Genomic DNA, 22657 nt, shown 5'->3' with positions numbered 1-22657 from the left:
GCGGCATGTGGGATCTTCCCAGACCGGGGCACAAACCCGTGTCCCCTGCATGGGCAGGCGGACTCTCAACCACTGCGCCACCAGGGAAGCCCAGTTCATTTCTTTTTGATTTTATGGATATGCCACAATTTTTGATCCATTTACTTGCTGATGGACATTTGGGGTGTTTCCAGTTTTGGGTCACTACAGATGTTTGGTCACAACGCTGTTATGAACACCACATTGTATACGTCTTTGGGTTTTCACGTGCTTTCCTTTCTCTTGGGTAAATACCAAGGAATAGAAGAGTCATATGGCAGGAGACTTTTCTTTAAAGGCAAGTAACCCTATCTCTTAAAAATAAAGAATATATTTAATTAAATGCAAATTTGGGGTGAATGAGAATGGGTAGAAAACCTTTACTTGTTTTATCACAAAAGTCCTCTAGGAGTACACACAAAAAGGATAAAGCAGGAAAAACAGCAATACTTTAGCATATGCTTAAAGGTTATTGTTTTTGTTTTTTTTGTGTGTGTTGTCATTACAGTGATGCATTTAGCAAAGACTAATGAGCTAGGATTTTCTCTGAGTACTATCACTTTCCTTCCAATTTATTAGTGTTCCCCTACAGTACTGTGTTAACAGTAACGGCACCTTAACTGATGGGGTGACTGCAGAACTTTTTCTAAAAACCAGAAAACATCATGTATTATTTCGTTGAATCTTCCAAGGTATTAAGGACACAAGCCTAACAATGGAACATAAGATTACAAAGGTAGGCTACTGATAACAGGAAAGGGAATAAGGAAATGAGGACAGATAAAGGCTAAACTATAAAATCAAAGGACAGATTACATTAAAACTAGGACGACACACTCCTGATTTTTAGTCCAGTGCTAGTTTTCCTAATATAATAAAGTTTAGAGGAAAAAAAGGAAGCCAACAATATATACAAAATTTAATTTATGTAAAAAGATTCCCACGAAGAATGTTAGTTTTTGTGTGCCCACATATCTGCACACAAGCACACAGAAAAAGGCCTGATGTGACACACGGAGATCACATGACGGGTATCGCCGAGGAAGGGTTCAGGGCTGGAGCTGTGCTAATGTAACAGTCACCTGCTACATGTGGTTATTTAAATTGAAATTAATTGAACTAAAGTAAAACTGAATGTTCAGCTCTTCAGCCACCCCAGCCACAAGTTCAGGTGCTCAACGGCCACCTGTGGCTGGTGGCTGCTGCACTGGACAGAGCAGACACTGAACTCTTCCATCAGCACAGGGAGTTCTGCTGGACAGCATTGGACCGGAAGGTAGCAAGTTCAAAGGGACTTTTGCCTCACACGTTTGAATTGCTGACATTCTTTTTTCAATGAGAACATACTCGTGTGTTTGTGTTGTATAATGAACAAATCAGATGTAATTTCTTGCTTTACAATACTATCTTAAATTTAAGGACAAGACTCATATTATAGGACTCCCAGGTTAAGAGTGCCTTCCACACGACCTACCAGCTATAAAGGCAATTAAGTCACAGGAATGTGACAGACATGATAGTGACTATAGTTAAACCATACCGTACACCTGAGGCTGATATAACGTGTGTCAGTTATACCTCAACTGAAAAGGCGCCCATCAGACAGGGACTTGGATTTTCCCTGTAAAAAAAAGCACTCCAGGGGCTTCCCTGGTGGCGCAGTGGTTGGGAGTCCGCCTGCCGATGCAGGGGACACGGGTTCGTGCCCCGGTCCGGGAGGATCCCACATGCCGCGGAGCGGCTGGGCCCGTGAGCCATGGCCGCTGAGCCTGCGCGTCTGGAGCCTGTGCTCCGCAACGGGAGAGGCCACAGCAGTGAGAGGCCCGCGTACCGCAAAAAAAAAAAAAAAAAAAGCACTCCGGATAAACAATCTATTGTTTCTAAGAGGGCAACTTTGGCTTTCCATTTGCTCTCCTGTGCGCTGATGAAAAGTCCGTTGTGGTAAATCTTGAATTGAAATGTTATATAACTGAAAAAGACTAGATGAACAAAAGAAAAAAATCACTATTGAATTCAGAGATAATTTTTCTAGATTATAGCTTGATGACTCCAAAGGCTGAGGAGCAAAGGCGCAGACTGTAAGGCTACTAAGGTAACCGTAGATTAGCCAACATCTGCTGAGTCTGTAACCTCCATCCTTCCAAGCAGGAAGCGAGACCCTCAGTCCGTGGTGTGGCAACCACAGAGAGGGCACATCCCTGGGTGCTTTGTAACACTGCTGCTACAGAAGAGTGTGGCAACTCATGCGGCAGGGTCTGAGAGAACGAGAGGACAGTTTTTATGTCTTGGACTGAAAACAGTCAAGAAAAGAAAAGTAGCAAGAATTTATGAGGTTTCTGTATAGATTTGTAATAAAAGTTAGCCAGAACAAGGAAAATTCACCATTATCCAAAGTAGCAAAAGGATATAAACGACAGACTGATGATGGAGAGGAAATACTTTTCACTTGTAAAAGCAGGAGACAAGAGCATTTTCCTCTTTTATGATCAAGATATCCAGCTACAAATAATCAAAATTTGGGTGGAGTATTTTTATTCGTAGCTATCCTCACCCAGTGTCAGCCAAGTTTGGGGGTGAAACCTCTCTTGCTACTAAATTCCTAAGCATTTCATAATCCCAGCTCTGAATATCTTGTCTTGTTCTTTCTTGTTTTCACCTTCACTGTTTATGAGCCCTTCTACCAGGGGGTTCTAAGATGGCAAAAACCATTTCGGTTGCCAAAGCGCTGTGGCTTACCACAGTGCATGGTATTTTCCCTCCACCTGCCATTTTCAAGCCACCACTAAGTTCTGCAGTACTGGGGTCCTAAAGAACTCTACGGGCCCTGGGTGTGGACATTAAGGACTGTTCTGGAAAGCATCCACATCTCCTTCCAACACAGACAACAAAACTAGAAGCTACAGTGGCAGCAAATGTTACACGGCTGGAAGTCACTGGGGGAATGGGGTGGGGTTTTTATTTTAGGAAATATTTGAAGGAGTGATGCCAGTCACGCCCACTGTCTTAGAGACAAGGGACGAGTGAGGAGGGATTTCAAATGTGAAAATAATTATTACTAAAACATTGGGTAAGATATGAGTTGGATTTTTTAAAATAAAAATATAAGTTGGCTTTTAATCAGTGGTTCTATATTACCCTTTCCTTGGATTTTAATTTCCAGGCTGCCATCACGAAAAACTTATTATTATTAGAAATAAATACGAATACTGGCTTAAAAAATTTATACTGGGACAGAAGGAGCTGAAGGCAAGAAAAGCAATGGCCTTGTATAGATGAAAACTCTTCTTAAATTACATGTACAGGTGCTTAAAACTAACACCAGAGAAACCACAATCATTTTAAAAATGGTTCCAAAAATTCGACAACTGGACTGATATAACCCCAAATTCAGACTACAAGCTGCAATAAAATAATATCTCTCTTTAGTACTATTATTCAGTACCACGTTATTTTAAATAGTCTTGAAAACTGTAACAAACTGAGATTTCACGCTAAGCATTAATTTCCACTAAAGTTAAACACATTCAAAATCACCACCATAAACTCACCTGTAAAGGCTCACTGTGAGGATTGTGTATGTTTATTATAGGCGAGAAACTGCTATTCACAGGGACTCTGGCCCCAAGGAACGGCCTCAGTCGGTATGGATTTGGAACTCCAATACCAAATACCTGATTCCAAGGAGGAAAAGAAATGCAATTTTAGTTGCTTTTAGAGTTTTAGAACATTTTTATAGTTATAACTGATTGATCTAGGGAAAACTGGTGAGGTTAACTTATGGAAAAAAAATCGTAACACCCTTTAAAAGGAGCACACATGTAGTTTCTATACTTGTTTGGCTACCTATTTGATATACATAAAATTCTTGATACTCATCAAGAATATATATATATATTCTTTTATATATATATATATATAAATGCACATATATATACATTTGGAATGATTTCTATATTAGAAATTAGTAGTCCTTCACGAGGTCATGGGATAGACAAAAGGAGGAAACAGGGAATTAAAAGATTTCCCTGTTCCAACCATCAGAAGATGGATGTAGGGCCCAGACAATCTCTTAAATACGAAGCACAGTCCCAGGTCATTCCTCCATAGGAATGTGGGCTGACCAAACAGGGTGAGCCAGTCATTCAATGACAACTATTTATTAAGTGCCTATGATGTGCTAGGTACAACCACAGGCACTGCTGAACAATTCAACAGTGAACGAGACAGATAATGTGCCTGCTCTTATGAAACTCACATCCTAATATTAGGGACAGCCTAGATAACAATAAAAAGGTTTAGAAAAATGGGTAATGTGATACAGAGTAACTGGGTGGAGCGAGGGTGGGAATATTCTTTAAGAGAGGGTGGATGGGAAATGATGTGAACTGACGTCACCTGATAGATGAGAACAAGCCAACAGTGAAAGTGTATTCTGCAAGGGGAAGTACACAGGCAAAGGGCAGGAGGCAGGAAAGGGTGTGGCTTGTTTGGAGACAAAGAATAAGATGAGAACCATGGTCAAATGGGATGAGGTGGGAGAGCTACACGGGAGTCAGATCCTTAGAGCCTTGTTGGCCTTGGTCAGAAGCTTTCACTTTGCTCTGAGAGCAATGGGAAAACATAAGGATTTACGTGAGGAGCTGACTGGATCTGATTTATGCTCAGAGAATATCACTCTGGCTACAGAGTGAACAATGCACTGTAGCAGGGGCTGTGGAGGAGAGGAAGGGCAGTCAGGAGGCTCCTGTGTCGTCATCCAGTGAGAGGTGGGGATGGCCTGGGAGCAGTGGGCGTGAAGAGGAGAGAGGTAGACAGACTCAAGGTACATTTAAGAGAAAGACGTGGTGAAAGACTAGATGCGAAGAGGTGAAGACACCTGGCACTGAGGCTCACCTTGAGAACAACCTGATCATGACCCTCAGGTCACCCGTGGGCCACAAACACCTAGGTCAGTTGGGGGCACCATTGTAGGGCACAGGTCTTCATATTCTCACGGTGGTCTTTTTATTTACTCAACAAGTATATGCCAAGTGCTCTGTACAGCACGTCAAAGTTATTCATCTGTACTGGCTTCAAAAGTATATACTGCCTATCAAACAACCACTAAAGACTTGTGCACCATAAATAAGCATAAGATATGATTCCTGACTAAAATGGAATGTTTACTCTGACACTAATTTCCAAAATACATGAAGTGTCCTGGGTAGTAGAGAAGAAATGTTCAAAAACAAAAGCATAAAAACTGTAAAGTAAGACACTAGCCAAGTAAGGATTTAAACAATTGAGTTCCATGGGCAATATAGCTCAGTGGTTAAGAGGATGGTCTTCGTAGTTATAAAGACATGGGTTTGAATCCCTGCTCAGTAACTTACTAGTAGCATAATTATTTAACCTTTCTCAACTTCACCTTACTCATCTAAAAAAGTGAGAATAACAGTATCTGTAATGCAGGCAGAAGTGCATGTAAAGTGTGTAGCACAGTGTCAAATAAGTAATTATTCTTAGTAATCTTGATATATAAAAATCTTGATTCACAAAACATTCACTTTCTTTAATAACCCAAACAATGACTGCACATAGAAAAGAGTTTATCAAAAATTTTAAACAATATAATTACCAAAGAAAAGCAGGCACATAAGTTTTGATCCTGAAACTATTATCACTTCGTAAGCGTGCAAAAAGTAAAAAAAAAAAAATCTAGAGTCACTGTGAAAATATTTTTAACTGTTCTTTTGCCAACCAATCTTACAGTAACACTTTAGCTGTAGCTTTAAGAGCATTTGTTTCACAGTCTGATGTGAACAGGGATATTCACAAACACAGCTGTAAGTATAAAAATGCTCAGTATTACGTAACAACCTAAATGGGAAAAGAATTTGAAAGAGAATAGATACACATATATATATATAACTATGCCACTTTGCTGTACACCTGAAACTATTACAACACTGTTAATCAACTATACTCTAATATAAAATTAAAAGTTTTAAAAAAATTCTCTGAATCTAAACTCTTACATTTTCCCTTATCCCCTGAATTTTTGAAAAGAGTTCCCAAAAGGTTGTCATATGACAGGTTGAAGATGATAACTGTATTTTATAAATAAAGTTTTCATTCTGATTCTTACCTGGTAAGTGAATACCCCATGATTAGATGTATTAATAAATAAAGTATTTTCTACATTTCCTACTACTCTTGCAAGAAAAACTACATCAAATGATGTATTTCCTCCTGGAAGAATTTTCTGAAAAAGAAAAGCAATAAATAAAGTTAAATTAGTAACCAAAAAATCAGATCATGGTGACCACAATTAGATAGCTAAAGTTCTCGGGACTTCCCTGGTGGTCCAGTGGTTAAGAATCCTCCTGCCAATGCAGGGGATGCGGGTTCAATCCCTGGTCAGGGAAGTAAGATCCCACATGCTGCAGGGCAACTAAGCCTGCGTACCGCAACTACTGGGCCTGTGTGCTCTAGAGCCTGCGTGCCACAACTAGAGAGAAGCCCACGTGCTGCAACAAAGAGCCTGTGTGCCTCAACGAAAGATCCTGCGTGCTGAAACTAAGACCCGACGCAGCCAAAAAAAAAAAAAGATAGCTAAAGTCTTCTAAAACATCTTAGAATCATTTGCATAAACTAGCCTTTTCCTCCTAAAGGTTTAAGGTTTAAATTAGCCAAATTATTTTGCAATGGGAAAAAAAAGATGTCTTCATATTGGATGTCACATATCTTTGTCAATCATGATTCTAAAACCCTGGGCAACAGATGGTTCCCTTGAATTCTGTTCATTCAACAATGACTTGGCTGGAATGAAGTACCTAATTACAGGCTCTTCCAACATCAGACGATCAAGGAGGAGCTGAGCTGAAGCCGAGCTTCTTATACAGATGTTCTACTCTACTACTGAGTAGACACTTGTACTATCCGAATAAACAAATAAGCCCAGCCTCAACCTCTTGACCTCTGTCGTCCATTCACAAAGGGCACAAAATGTGCCAGCAACTTACATTAAAAAAGAAGGGAGCCTTGGTAACACATGCAGGAACTCCTTCCTGTTACCTTGTGTAGAGACTGAGAATGTTACGGTGGTTAGCAAACTAAATTTTATTACAACAAAACAATAGGGCTGCTTCATGAAGTTTGAGAGACTGCAAATGCAGTTCTGCCTGCAATGAAGCCTTAAAATGCATTTTAGTATGTAAAGTCATTAACTTCTCTCATTCTGCCTCTGTAGCTAGAACTCTAAAATGCTCCCCAAATTATAGCTTAAAATATATGGCACTGAGATGTCTGTCTTTACCTTTGGATGTAGAAAGCTGGGAATTTCTCCTGCATTATCAAAAAGAATAATCTGCAAAATCATAACTTTTCTTGAATGCATCACAGTTTGTGTATCAACTAGCCCCAAACTTAAGGAAAGACAAGCACCTTCGAGAAGAGAGAGAATGTGAATACTGGCTCACCCATGACAGAGAATGGGAAGAAGATGAGGCTAACGTACAAGACAGTAAAATGAATTCAGCTAAAATTTTTACACACTGCTAAATGCCGAGTGTGGGCGACAGAACTCTGGTGCATAGAATCCCTAGAAGCTATAGATGCTAGATGGAGGTCACACTTGAGCCAAAAAATCAGTAATAGGATACTGGTAAACAACACACTTCTAAATAACCCACTGGTCAAATAAGTAGTCACAAAGGAAATTATAAATTATTCTGAATCAACTGGAAATGAAAACACAACATATCAAAATTTAAAGCAATACTCTTTTTTTAAATAGATCTTTATTGGAGTATAATTGCTTCACAATACTCTGTTAGTTTCTGTTGTACAACAAAGGAATCAGCCATATGCATACATATATCCCCATATCTCCTCCGTCTTGAGCCTCCCTCCCACCCTCCCTATCCCACCTCTCTAGGTCATCGCAAAGCAAGGAGCTGATCTCCCCGTGCTATGCTGCTGTAAAGCAATACTTGGAAGGAAAATTACAGTATTACACGCTTATCTTGAAAAGAAATGTCTCAAATCAATAATCTATGTTTCCACCTTGAGAAACTAGAAAAAGAGTAAATTAAACCCAAAATAAAAAGGAAAAATATTAGACAAGAGCTTAAAATAATGAAATAGAAAATGGAAAAATAGTGAAAAATCAGTAAAACCAAAACAGTCCATAAAACTGATAAAACCCTAAACAGAATGACCAAAAGTAAAAAGGAGGAAGATGAAAATATAAGAAACTGAAATGTGGACATCATAATACAACCTTTACACATACAAAGGATGATAAAGGAATATTACAAACAACTCTATGCCCATAAATTTAATAGCTAGAAGAAATAGATACATTCTTTGAAAAACAATCTGCTAAAGCCCATTTGAAACAAAATTGCCAGAACAGTCTTACAACCATTAAAAAAAATTTAATTTGTAGTTAAAAAACCTTCCCACAAGGAAAAGCCCAAGCCCAGATGGTTTCACTGGTAGAATGGTAGAGTTCTACACCAACCATTAAATAACACCTATCTACATAAGCTTTCAGCATACAGAAGAGAACACTTCCCACTTCATTTCATGAGTCTAGTATTACCTTTATACCAAGACCAGACAAAGATGTGACAAGAAAAGAAAACTACAAGCCAACATCCCTCACGAATGTAGACATGCAATCATTTACAAAGTATCGGCAAACTGAATCCAGCCAACATAAAAAAAGATAACACATCATGATCAAGTGGTTTTTATCATGACAATGAAATTCTGAATCCAGCCAACATATAAAAAAGATAACACATCATGATCAAGTGGTTTTTATCAGGACAATGAAATTCTAGCTCAACATTCAAAAATCAAACCAATGTAATTGATATTATCAACATACTAAAGAAGAAAAATCCTTTCAGTAGGTGCATAAAATAATTTGACAAAATTCAGCATCCATTCTTGATTAAAAATCTCAGTAAACTAAGTCAATAGAAGAGAACTTCCTCAACCATATAAAGAGCATCTACAAAAGACCTAGAGATACCAGACTTAATGGTGAATGACTGAATGCTACTCTCCCTCACCCCCAATGTGGAACAAGGCAAGGATGTCCTCTCTCATGACAGCTATTCAACATTGTATTGGAAGTACTTGCCAGTACAATGAGACAAGAAAAATAAATAGAAAGCATATACATTAGAAAGGAAGAAAGGTCTGTTTTTAATCACAGACAACATGGCTACCTATATAAAAATTCCCAAAAATAAACTTCAAAAATGCTCATAAGAGCTAATAAGAGTTTAATGAAGTTGCAGGAATCAAGGTCAATATACAATAATCAATTTTATTTCCCTATCTTAGCAATAAACACTGGAATTCTAATTTTTAAAAAAGTATCATTTACAATAACATGCACACACAAAAATATAAATCTAATAATATGCAAGTTCTGTGAGCAGAAAATGACAAAGCATTGCTTAAAGTAATAAAAGAAGACTTAAAAAAATGGAGAGATATACTGTGTTCACAGATAGGAAGATAATATTGTTCAGATGTTAATTCTCCCCCAATTGATTTATGTATCCACCGTAACTGCAATAAAAATTTCAGCCTAAGGAGAAACTAAATACAATGTGAAATAAGATCCTAGAACAGAAAAAGTACATTGATAGAAAACTGTTAAAATTCATATAAGTTTTTAGTTAACAGTACTTTACAAATGTTAATTTCCTGGTTTTGATAATTATACTATGATTATACAATATAAGAAGTTAGCATTAGGAGAAACTGGGTGAGGAATACAAGATTATCTGTACTTAGTTATCTATATGTTTAAGATTAATTCAAAAATATGTTAAAAAGAATCTTAGCAAGAGGTTTAAAAAAAGAAATTGACAAGCTGATTCTAAAATTCAGATGGCAAGAAAAGGGAATAAGAAGAGCAAAACCATTTTAAAAAAGGAAAACGAAACTGAAGGGTTCACACTGCAATTCCAGGAACTACTAAAAACCTAGTGTAATCAAGGCAGTGTGGTTATTGGTGAAAGGGTTGACATATTAGATATCTATTAGATACACATTAGAACGTAATGGGAAGTCTAAAAAAACAGGCCCACATATTCAATGTCAACTGACTTTGACAAAAACGCAGCCGTATTTCAATGAGAAAGGATAGTCTTTTTAACCAACAGTACAGTAACGACTGTGTATACATATGCAAAACAAAACAAAATAACTCTTGATCTATATCTCACGCCATAAACAAACATTAACTCAAAAAGGATCACAGACCTAAATGTAAAATCTGAAACTATTAAACTTCTGGAATAAAAATTGGAGAAAATCTTTGTGACTTCAGTTTAGGCGAATAGTTCTTAGCTACAAGTCCAAAAGCATAACCCATAAAAGAAAAATTTGATAAGCTGGACTTCGTGGAAATTAAAAACTTCTGTTATTTGAAAGATTTTATAAAGAGGATGAAAAGACATGCTACAGACTAGAAGAAAAGATCTGCAAATCACATATATGATAAGGAAACTTGTTGTACTCCCTGGAAGTATTTAGTGAAGTTTTAAAGGAAATAAGTTGATTTGCAGCATTACATTTAGTAGTTATGTGCTTCTTTGAGAATGCCAGATGTGGCTGTCTTCAGTCTGTTACATGGACAAACATTCCTTAGTACAAAGATTTCTTTGAAAACAGATTTCAGTATTTTTTGAAAGCTGTTAAAAGCATTATATCCTGGGAGAAAAAAGAGCCTGGATACAAGAGTACAGGTTCTCTTTGATAGTTCCTAATATCCAATCAACTCTTTATAACTTAAAGACTGGAATACTTTAAGAAGATGCTGAGATACACAGAACAAATCTTTTCTTTCTTTCTTTTTTTTTTAATAACAGGGAAAATCTACTCCCAAATGACAATTAACAATGTAACAAAACAGTGATGAAACAGAACAATAAACTCAGGCTCAGGAATGTAATCTTCCCATAAGAATTCATCAGATTTGCTACAATTCATCCTTTTGTTCCCTCTGGTACAACAAACTTCCTAAATAAAATAAATTTAGTTTGATTAAAAAAAAAAGACAACCGTAGGAAAAAGTAATGAAGACGACACAAGGTGTGCTAACTTTAGTTTTAAATTATCTGCAGCAAAGTCTCACATATTTGTACCATAGATCAGAGTCCCTGGCCTTTTGCTCCCTTGGTGATCTCACCCAGGTCCATGGATTCACATCTTTACTTCTATTTCGAGTCTAGTCCTTTCCCTCATACACCAGACTTCAACTGCCTACTTGGCACCCCCAGCTGGACGTCTAGGAGACATGCCAAATCTAACACGTCCAAAACTGAACTACTGACCACACTCCCGAAACCTACTCCACCCTCAGCCTTTGCCGTCTCAGCTGACGGCAACTGTCTTCCTAGTTGCTCGGGACAAAAACTCTGGAGTCCACCTTGACTATTCTCTTCCTCTCAATCCCACCTCAGAAAATCCTATTCCTACCTTGAAAATATACCCCCAATGCAGCTTTCTTCACTTCTTCACTCTGCTCAGAGTAATCCTGCCCTGAGTCCTGCGACAGCCAAGGTAACTAGTGTCCCCGATTCTCCCCTTACCCTTCTTCAGTCTATTTCTGATAAACAGTGATCCTTAGAAAACATAAGCTATCATTCATTCCTCTGCTCAGAATCCGGGATGGCCTCCCATTTCAATCACAGCTTCTAAGACCCTTCACAGTCTGTCCCTTCCCACCCCCCCTTTACTTCTGCTCTCACCCTTGCTCACTCTGGTCTAGCTACACTGTCCTCTTTGCTCACCAGTTGTGTTTCCACATTGGAGACCTTGCTGCCTGAACGCTGTCTGGAATGTTCTTCTTCCACACATTCCATTTCCCCCCCTACAGTCTTCTCCCTTACCTCCGTCAAGTCTGTTCAAATGTCACCCTCTGAATGAAGCCTACTCTGACCATCCTGTTTAAAACTGGAGGAGTGATGTCAGCATCCTGGTGGTGTAAGACATCCCTCCTTTTTGTCCTCCTTTTAAAACAACGGGTTAGACATCCATCGACAAACAGAAGTGCCTCTGTGGGACTTGGGGAATACAACACCACACGCCTGAGGATCTGGGAGCTGTCTTGCCCGCCTGTGCATCTGGAAACAGGCCGTGGGACAAATGAACCTGCCCCAACCCCTCTCACTGCAGCTGGGAGAAAAACCTAGAGACTGCTGACCTGGGCAGATACTGATGGACAAGAGATAATGTGCAGAAGTCTAACTTTCCCAAGGAGATATTCCAGCATGCCATTGGCGGAAAAAAAAAAAAAAAAAAGAGTTTGGTTGCAGTGGAGATAGTAAGAGGAATTTTCCCAGGGCCAACTCCCCCACCCATGCTAAGGCAACAGTGCATGGGATGGTGACCTCTCCTGGGCGGGGGTGAGGGGGTGGGGGGAGGAGAGCACCCTGAGCGAGTGAGTGCCCAACTCCTCCAGCTGTGCAGGATGTGGCTGGGAATCCTGTTTCCACTAGCACCCAGAGTACTGAGGTGGGACTTCCATAACTGGGGGAGGCAGGAGATCAGGAAAGAGGCAGATAAAAATATCAAAGGGCATTAAAGGTAGGCAGTTCCTGCTGACTGTGCTCAGGACTGCAGCAGGAAGTTCATCCAGGAGTCTCTGGAGTATCTCACTGGAGGATCTCCCCACTAGGTCTGCAGGCACTCCCAATGCCCCAAGAGCTAAATCCACACCTCCCCCAACTCTGCAGACGGCTCCTTGTGTGCACTCCCAAGTTAGCAAGAGCAAGTCCGGTACATGGACTGCTATCAGAAGAACATACCAGGATGTGTGCGCAAGGGAGAAAGCACAAACTTGAGCTATAGCACCACCACCTTCTGAAAAACCCTAGACATATAACAGCACCAATGAACAGTACACCCCATCTGAAGGCAACTAGTAAAGATTTAAGGAGGTGTGACTGCTACTTCAAATGTAAAAGCAGCAACACAAAATTGTAAGAAATGTGAAAAATCAAAGAAACATATCATCACCAAAAGAACAGTAATTCAACAACTGAGCTCAAAGTTACAGAATTTTGTGGTCTAGGTGATAAAAGATTTAAAATAGCTGTTTTTTTGTTGGCTTTTTTTTTTGCGGTACACAGGCCTCTCACTGTTGTGGCCTCTCCCACTGCAGAGCACAGGCTCGGGACACACAGGCTCAGTGGCCATGGCTCACGGGCCCAGCCGCTCCACGGCATGTGGGATCTTCCCAGACTGGGGCACGAACCCGTGTCCCCTGCATAGGCAGGCGGACTCTCAACCACTGCACCACCAGGGAAGCCCCAAAATAGCTGTTTTGAAGAAACTCAACAAGCTACAAGAAAACCCAGAAAGATAATCCAACAAAATCTCAAAAACATACACGATCAGGCTTCCATGGTGGCACAGTGGTTAAGAATCCGCCTGCCAATGCAGGGGACATGGGTTCGAGCCCTGGTCTAGGAAGATCCCACATGTCGTGGAGCAACTAACCCTGTGCACCACAACTACTGAGCCTGTGCTCTAGAGCCCATGAGCCACAACTAATGAGCCCACGTGCCACAACTACTGAAGCCTGCGCGCCTAGAGCCCATGCTCCGCAATGAGAGAAGCCACTGCAATGAGAAGCTCGCGCACGGCAACGAAGAGTAGCCCCTGCTCACCGTAACTAGAGAAAGCTCCACAGCAACAACGAAGCAACAAAGACCCAACGCAGCCAAAAACAAATAAATAAAATAAATAAATTTAAAAAAATACATGATCAAAATGAGATATTTACCAAAGAGAAAGAAATCACAAAAAAGAACCAAACAGAAATTTTAGAGCTAAAGATTTCAATGAATGAAATGAAAAATGCAATGGAGAGCATCTGCAGTAGGTTAGATAAAATGGAAAATAGAATAAGTGAGCTAGAGGGCAGGAATTTTGAAATAACACAGCACAGAACAAAGAAAAAAAGAATGAAAAAGAGTGAAGAAAGCCTATGTGATCTATGGAGTTCCATCAAAAAATATTAGAATAATCAGAGCTCCAGAAGAGAAGGGAAAGGGGGCAGAAAATTTATTTAAAGAAATAATAGCTGAGCACTTCCCAAACCTGGGGAGAGACTTGGACATCCAAGTTCACGAAGCTAACAGATTACCCTATTATCTAAAGCAGAAAGCCTTTCACCAAGATGTATTATAATGAATGTGTCAAAAAGCAAAGAAAAAGAGAGAATCCTAAAAGGAGTCAGAGAAAAAAAGATTGTAACCTACAAAGAAAACACATTAGGCAATCAGCAATTACTCAGCAGAGACCCTACTGGCAAGGAGACAGTGGAATGACAAATCAAAGTGTTGAAAAAAACCTGCCAGCCAAAAATACTCTATTCAGCAAAGTTATACTTCAGATATGAAGGATTTCTCCCAGACAAACAAAAACTGAGGAATTTCATCACCCCTACACCTGCCTTGCAAGAAATGCTGAAGAGAGTTCTTCAAGCTGAAATCAAAAGATGCTAATCAGCAACATGAAAACATACAAAAGTATACAACACTCTAGTAAAGGTAAATGTACAATCAGACAGAGAAAACTTAATTCTGTAATAGGATGGTGTGTTAACCACTTAACTACAGTATAAAGTTTAAGGAGAAGATTATTAAAAATAATTACAGTGAGTATAATTTGTTAATGAATACACAATATAAAAAGAGGTAAATAATGACACCAAAACACATTAAAGGGAGGGAGTAAAAGGGTAACACTTTTGCATGACATCAAAATTAAGTTGCTATCAATGTAAAATGGACCATTTTATCTAAAGATATTTTATGTAAGCCTCATGGTACCAAAAAGCAAAAACCTAGAGTAGATTCACAGAAGGTAAAGAAAGGGGAAACAGAATATAACACCGTGGAAAATCACCAATTTACAAAGGCAGGCAGAAACAGAGGGGAAAGAAAACAATGGAAATATAAAATAAACAGAAAGCCATTAATGAGATGGCACTGGGAAGTCCTTACATGTCAATAATTACTCTAATGTAAATGGACTGAATTCACCAACCAAAGGCACAGAGAGGCTGGATGGATAAAAACACAAGACCCAACTATATGCTGCCTCCAAGACTCACTTCAGATTTAATGAAACACATAGGCTCAAAGTGAAGGGATAGAAAAAGAAATTCAGGACTTCCCTGCTGGCACAGTGGTTAAGAATCCGCCTGCCAGTGCAGGGGACACGGGTTTGAGCCCTGGTCCAGGAAGATCCCACATGCGGCGGAGCAACTAAGCCTGTGCGCCACAACTACTGAGCCTGCGCTCTAGAGCTTGAGAGCCACAACTACTGAGCCCACATGCCACAACTATTGAAGCCCACGTGCCTAGAGCCCATGCTCTGCAACAAGAGAAGTCACCACTGCAATGAGGAGCCCGTGCACGGCAACAAAGAGCAGCCCCCACTCGCCAAAACTACAGAAAGCCCGCGCACAGCAATGAAGACCCAACACAGCCAAAAAATTAAATAAATAAATAAGAAAAAAAGAAATTCAATGCAAGTGGAAACCAAAGGAAAATGGGGTTAGCTATACCTATATTAGACAAAATAGACTTTAAGTAAAAAATGGTAACAAGAGACAAAAAGGTCATTACATAATAAAGGGGTCAATTCATCAAGAAGATGTAATAATTATAAATATATATGCACTAACATTGGAGAACCTAAATATATTAACAAATATCAACAGGTTTGAAGGGAGAAATAGGCAAGAATACAATAATAGTAGGGGACTTTGATATCCCACTTTCAGCAATGGATAGATCATCCAGACAGAACATCAACAAGGAAACACTGGACTTGAACCATACATTAGACCAAATGGACCTAACAGACATTTATAGGTCATTCCATCCTATAGCAGCAAATACATATTGTTCTCAAGTGCACACAGAGAAGAATAAGTTTGAAATCATATCAGGTATTTTTTTCAGACCACAGTGGTATTAAACTAGGAATCAACAAGAAGAAAGCTGGAAAATCTACAATTATGTGGAAATTAAACAACATTCTCTTCAACAACCAATGGGTCAAAGAAGAAATTAAAAGAGGAATAAAAAATAACATTGAACAAATGAAAATGGAAAAAAAACATACCAAAATCTACGGAATGATGCAAAAGCATTCTGAAAAGGATAAACTTAGTTTATAGTAATAAATGCATATTTTAAGAAAACAGAAGGATCTCAAATAAACATTCTAACTTCACACCTCAAGGAACTAGAAAAAGAACAAATTAAGCCCAAAGTTTGCAGTACAGAAATAACGAAGATCAAAATGTAACACAGGCCAGAAAAACAACAGAAAAAAAAAGTCAACAAAACTAAGAGCCAGTTTTTCAAAAAGATAAACAAAATTGACAGATCAAGAGCCACATTAACCAAGAAAAAAGAAGACTCAAATAAATAAAATCTGAAATGAAAGAGGAGACATACTACAGAAATACATAGGATCATAAAATACCAGTATGAGCAATTCTATGCCAACAAGCTGGATAACCTAGAAGAAATGGATTAATTCCTAGAAACACACAACCTACCAAGACTGAATCAGGAAGAAATAGAAAATCTCGATAGATCAATAATGAGTTAGGAGATTGACTCAGTAATCAAAAACCTCCCAAAACAGAAAGCTCCAGGACCAGATGGCTTCACTTGTGAGTTCTATCAAATACTTAAGGAAGAATTAATGTCAATCTTTCTCAAACTCTTCCAAAAAGTAAGAGAAGGGAACACTTCCAAACTCATTTTATGAGGTCAGCATTACCTTGATACCAAAGCCAGACAAGGACACTACAAGAAAACTATAAACAATATCCCTGATGAATACAGATGCAAAAGTTCTCAAAAACTATTAGCAAAGTGAATTCAGCAACACAATAAAAAAGCATTTGACAAAATACAGCATCTTTTCATGATAAAAACCCTCAACTGATTTGGTATAGATGGAGCACACCTCAACATAATAAAGACCACATACAAACACACAAAGCTAACATCACACTCAATGATAAAAATCTGAAAGCTTCCCCTTAAAATCAGAAACAAGACAAGGGTGCCCACTCTCACCACTCTTATTCAACATAGTACTGGAAGGTCTAAGTTAAAGCAATTAAGGCAAGACAAAGAAATAAAAGGCATCAGAAGTGGAAAGGAAAAGCTGTCATTATTTGCAGGTGATATGATCTTATATATAGAAAATCCTGAAGACTTAAGCAAAAAACTGCTGGAACTAATCAAAAAATGCTGTAAAGTTATAGGATATAAAATCAACACACAGAAACCAGTTGTGCTGCTACACACTAACAATGAAACATCTGAAAAAAAAAAACGATTCTACTCACAATAGCATCAAAAACAATAAAATACCTAGTAATAAATTTATCCAAGGAGGCGAAAGATCCTGTATAATGAAAACTGTTAAGACCCTGATAAAAAGAAGTTGAAGACAAATGGAAAGATATCCTTTATTCATGGCTCAGAAGAATTATGTTTTTAAAATATCCATACTAAGCAAACCCATCTACAGGTTCAATGCAATCTTATCAAAATCCTAGTGGAATTTTTAACAGAGATGAAACAAACCTAAAATTTGTATAGAAACACAAAACAATCATAAGAACAACAAAACTGGAGGCAGCAAACTTCCTGCTTTCGAACCATACTATAAAGCTACAGAAATTAAAACGGTATGGTTCTGGCATAAAAATAAAACATGTAGACCAGTGGAACAAATAGCCTAGAAATAAACCTCTGCATATATGGTTATCTAATATTTGACATGGGAGCCAAGAACACTCAATAAGGAAAGGTGGTCCTGCTATATCATTGCTACTGCTATATCACATTTGTTCAATTCCCATTAACATGTATGGATATCAGAAATAGAACAAAAAATGTCCAGGTCTCTACATATAATTAAAAAATAATCATTATTATTCATTAATGACTTTCAACCTATGAGAAGAGATTGTTTACTATATTAAGCATACTAAAATAAATGGGTAAAAACATTTTCATTTTAGCCATAGATTGAAACAAAGTGTATCCTAATTAATCTTCAGTTTACCTGAAAAGGTAATCAAATAAAAGGCTCTACAGAATCAAGGAAAATATACTTTTTGTTTGCTCACCAATGTCTATAAGGCACCCATTTCCACAATTCTATGGTAATTAAAATTTGACTATTATAGAGTATTAAAAAAATCTGTATTTTTTGTCACAAGCCATACATTACATATTTTATGGCCAATATGCAGTATAGCCATGAAGATGAACAGGCCTAAACTGCAGTCTTAATATTATGTAATTTTAATTATAATTAATTAGACAATTATAGTTAGTCAACAGATAATTATAAACCACAATTATTAGGAGTTATATATAGAAAAACGAATTGTCACACAACCACATTGCTTTTATTACCCTTGTTCTTGATTTCCAGGTGATCTCAGAATCAAAACCTTAGTAAGGGGTATTATTTATATGTGTGTATGTGTTAAAATACAGTTATGTAACACTTAGCCTTTTAAATAATAACTATTCTACTTTGTATTTCCTACTGGTTGCTTAACGTAGAGATGATACTGGTTAATAATCAACAACTTAAGTGACTTACAGGAAATGTTTTACTCTCAAAGAAATATGATCTGACCAGGAATTCTAAAGATGACAAGGCAATTAGAGTTAGGATAAACATACAGAAAGGTTTTGCTCTCTTGGACATGAGAAACTCTTTTCATTTTTCCCCAAAGGCTCTTATGATAGGCATAAAATTAAGTGGAGGGGAAATAAGGTTATTTCTTCTCCCAAGAGTTAATTCCATCTCTCCTCTCCACTTCTTGAGCTTCTGGAGTCAGTATCTTACTGTAGGGAATAAAAATGAAAAGCAAGAAGAAGAATAAGGAAAAAAAAAAAAAACTTAAGGTAGCATAGATTTTGGCTATCTCTTTTAAAGCTAAATCTAGAGTACCTAAATGTAGATTTTGATAGGTATAGATTATTTTACTGTTTAATTCTATCTCCTGATACTGGAAAACACAGACTGGCTTTTAACTTTTCTTCGACTATATATACATTGAGATTATCTTTTTTTTTTTCTTAACACCTTTATTGGAGTATAATTGCTTTACAATGGTGTGCTAGTTTCTGCTTTATAACAAAGTGCATCAGCTATACATGTACGTATATCCCCATATCTCCTCCCTCTTGTGTCTCCCTCACACCCTCCCTATCCCACCTCTCTAAGGGGTCACAAAGCACCGAGCTGATCTCCCTGTGCTATGTGGCTGCTTCCCACTAGCTATCTATTTTACATTTGGTAGTATATAAGTCCAGGCTACTCTCTCACTTCGTCCCAGCTTACTCCTTCCGCTCCCCATGTCCTCAAGTCCATTCTCTATGTCTGCGTCTTTATTCCTGTCCTGCCCCTAGGTTCTTCAGAACCATTTTTTTTTTAGATTCCATATACATGTGTTAGCATACGGTATTTGTTTTTATCTTTCTAACATACTTCACTCTGTATGACAGACTCTAGGTCCACCCACCTCACTACAAATAACTCAATTTCATTTCTTTTTATGGCAGAGTAATATTCCGTTGTATATATGTGCCACATCTTCTTTATCCATTCATCTGTCATTGGACATTTAGGTTGCTTTCATGTCCTAGTTATTGTAAAGAGAGCTGCAATGAACATTGTGGTACATGACTCTTTTTGAATTATGGTTTTCTCAGGGTATAGGCCCAGTAGTGGGATTGCTGGGTCATATGGTAGTTCTATTTTTAGTTTTTGAGGAAGCTCCATACTGTTCTCCATAGTGGCTGTATCAGTTTACATTCCCACCAACAGTGCAAGAGGGTTCCCTTTTCTCCATACCCTCTTCAGCATTTACTCTTTGTAGATTTTTTGATGATAGCCATTCTGACCGGTGTGAGGTGATACCTCATTGTAGTTTTGATTTGCATTTCTCTAATGATTAGTGATGTTGAGCATCCTTTCATGTGTTTGTTGGCAATCTGTATATCTTCTTTGGAGAAATGTCTATTTAGGTCTTCTGCCCTTTTTTGGATTGGGCTGTTTGTTTTTTTGATATTGAGCTGCATGAGCTGCTTGTATATTCTGGAGATTAATCCTTTGTCAGTTGCTTCATTTGCAAATATTTTCTCCCATTCTGAGGGTTGTCTTTTCATCTTATGGTTTCCTTTGCTATGCAAAAGCTTTTAAGCTTCATTAGGTCCCATCTGTTTATTTTTATTTCCATTTCTCAAGGAGTGGGTCAAAAAGGATCTTGCTGTGATTATGCCATGGGGTGTTCTATGTTTTCCTCTAAGAGTTTGATGGTGTCTGGCCTTACATTTAGGTCTTTAATCCATTTTGAGTTTATTTTTGTGTATGGTGTTAGGGAGTGTTCTAATTTTACATGTAGCTGTCCAGTTTTCCCAGCACCACTTACTGAAGAGACTGTCTTTTCTCCATTGTATACTGTTGCCTCCTTTATCAAAGGTAAGGTGACCATATGTGCATGGGTTTATCTCTGGGCTTTCTATCCTGTTCCATTGATCTATATTTCTGTTTTTGTGCCTGTACCATACTGTCTTGATTACTGTAGCTTTGTAGTATAGTCTGAAGTCAGGGAGCCTGATTCCTCCAGCTTTGTTTTTCTTTCTCAAGATTGCTTTGGCTATTCAGGGTCTTTTGTGTTTCCATACAAATTGTGAATTTTTTTGTTCTAGTTCTGTGAAAAATGCCATTGGTAGTTTGATAGTGATTGCATTGAATCTGTAGATTGCTTTGGGTAGTAGAGTCATTTTCATAATGTTGATTCTTCCAATCCAAGAACATGGTATATCTCTCCATCTGTTTGTATCATCTTTGATTATTTTCATCAGTGTCTTTTCATTTTCTGCAAACAGGTCTTTTGTCTTCTTAGGTAGATTTATTCCTAGGTATTTTATTCTTTTTGTTGCCATGGTAAATGGGAGTATTTCCTTCATTTCTCTTTCAGATTTTTCATCATTAGGGTATAGGAATGCCAGAGATTTCTGTGCATTAATTTTGTATCCTGCTACTTTATCAAATTCATTGATTAGCTCTAGTTAGTTTTCTGGTAGCATCTTTAGGATTCTCTATGTATACTATCATGTCATCTGCAAACAGTGACAGTTTTACTACTTCTTTTCTTTTCTTTTGTGGTACGCAGGCCTCTCACTGTTGTGGCCTCTCCCGTTGCGGAACACAGGCTCCAGACGTGCAGGCTCAGCGGCCATGGCTCACAGGCCTAGCTGCTCCGCAGCATGTGGGATCTTCCCGGACCGTGTCCCCTGCATCGGCAGGCCGACTCTCAACCACTGTGCCACCAGGGAAGCCCTACTTCTTCTTTTCTGATTTGGATTCCTTTTATTTCTTTTTCTTCTCTGACTGTGGTGGCTAAAACTTCCAACACTCTGTTGAGTAACAGTGGTGAGAGTGGGCAACCTTGTCTTGTTCCTGATCTTAGTGGAAATGGTTTGTTTTTCACCACTGAGAATGATGTTGGCTGTGGGTTTGTCATATATGGCCTTTATTATGTTGAGGAAAGTTCCCTCTATGCCTACTTTCTGGAAGGTTTTTATCATAAATGGGTGTTGAATTTTGTTGAAAGCTTTTTCTGCATCTATTGAGATGATCATATGGTTTTTCTCTTTCAATCTGTTAATATGGTATATCATGTTGATTGATTTGCATATATTGAAGAATCCTTGCATTCCTGGGGTAAACCCCACTTGATCATGGTGTATAATCCTTTTAACGTGTTGTTGGATTCTGTTTACCAGTATTTTGTTGTGGATTTTTTCATCTATGTTCATCAATGATACTGGCCTGTAGTTTTCTTTTTTCTGTGACATCTCTGTCTGGTTTGGTATCAGGGTGATGGTGGCCTCACAGAATGAGTCTGGGAGTGTTCCTCCCTCTGCTATATTTTGGAAGAGCTTGAGAAGAATAGGTATTAGCTCTTCTCTAAATGTTTGATAGAATTCGCCTCTGAAGCCATCTGGTCCTGGGCTTTTGTTTGTTGGAAGATTTTTAATCACAGTTTCAATTTCAGTGCTTGTGATTGGTCTGTCTGTATTTCCTATTTCTTCCTGGTTCAGTCTCAGAAGGTTGTGCTTTTCTAAGAATTTGTCCATTTCTTCCAGGTTGTCCATTTTATTGGCATATAGTTGCTTGCAGTAATCTCTCACTATCCTTTGTATTTCTGCAGTGTCAGTTGTTACTTCTCCTTTTTCATTTCTAATTCTATTGATTTGAGTCTTCTCCCTTTTTTTCTTGATGAGCCTGATTGATGGTTTATCAATTTTGCTTATCTTCTCAAAGAACCGTCTTTTAGTGGGTTTTTTTTTTTTTGAGGTACACGGGCCTCTCACCATTGTGGCCTCTCCCGTTGCAGAGCACAGGCTCCGGACGCGCAGGCTCAGCGGCCATGGCTCATGGGCCCAGCCGCTCCGCGGCATGTGGGATCTTCCCGGACCAGGGCACAAACCCGTGTCCCCTGCATAGGCAGGCGGACTCTCAACCACTGCACCATCAGGGAAGCCCCATC

General features: G+C 38.4%; 1 protein-coding gene across 8 annotated transcripts in view; it reads right to left on the bottom strand.

Moving 5' to 3' along the window:
* TMEM131 (transmembrane protein 131) overlaps nucleotides 1–22657 on the bottom strand; it is a 192050-nt gene that overhangs the window by 73933 nt on the left and 95460 nt on the right. For 6 of the 8 annotated variants that reach the window (XM_027128902.1, XM_027128903.1, XM_027128904.1 and 3 more), the window contains exons 6-7: nucleotides 6146–6262; nucleotides 3567–3689 (exon numbers count right to left, since the gene is read on the bottom strand). The exons of 1 other annotated variant lie outside the window; for it this stretch is intronic. In XM_027128902.1, the coding sequence (XP_026984703.1) occupies nucleotides 3567–3689; nucleotides 6146–6262 (240 nt within the window). The remainder of the gene's footprint in view (nucleotides 1–3566; nucleotides 3690–6145; nucleotides 6263–22657) is intronic. One more of the 8 variants, XM_027128908.1, reaches the window with a different exon arrangement.

This window comes from Aethalodelphis obliquidens, unplaced genomic scaffold (assembly GCF_003676395.1).
Source record: "Aethalodelphis obliquidens isolate GAN/ISIS:26980383/991018 unplaced genomic scaffold, ASM367639v1 scaffold35, whole genome shotgun sequence".
NCBI lineage: Eukaryota > Metazoa > Chordata > Mammalia > Artiodactyla > Delphinidae > Aethalodelphis > Aethalodelphis obliquidens.
The sequence above is the reverse complement of the archived record's forward strand: the minus strand, read 5'-3'. Positions and strand labels throughout refer to the sequence as shown.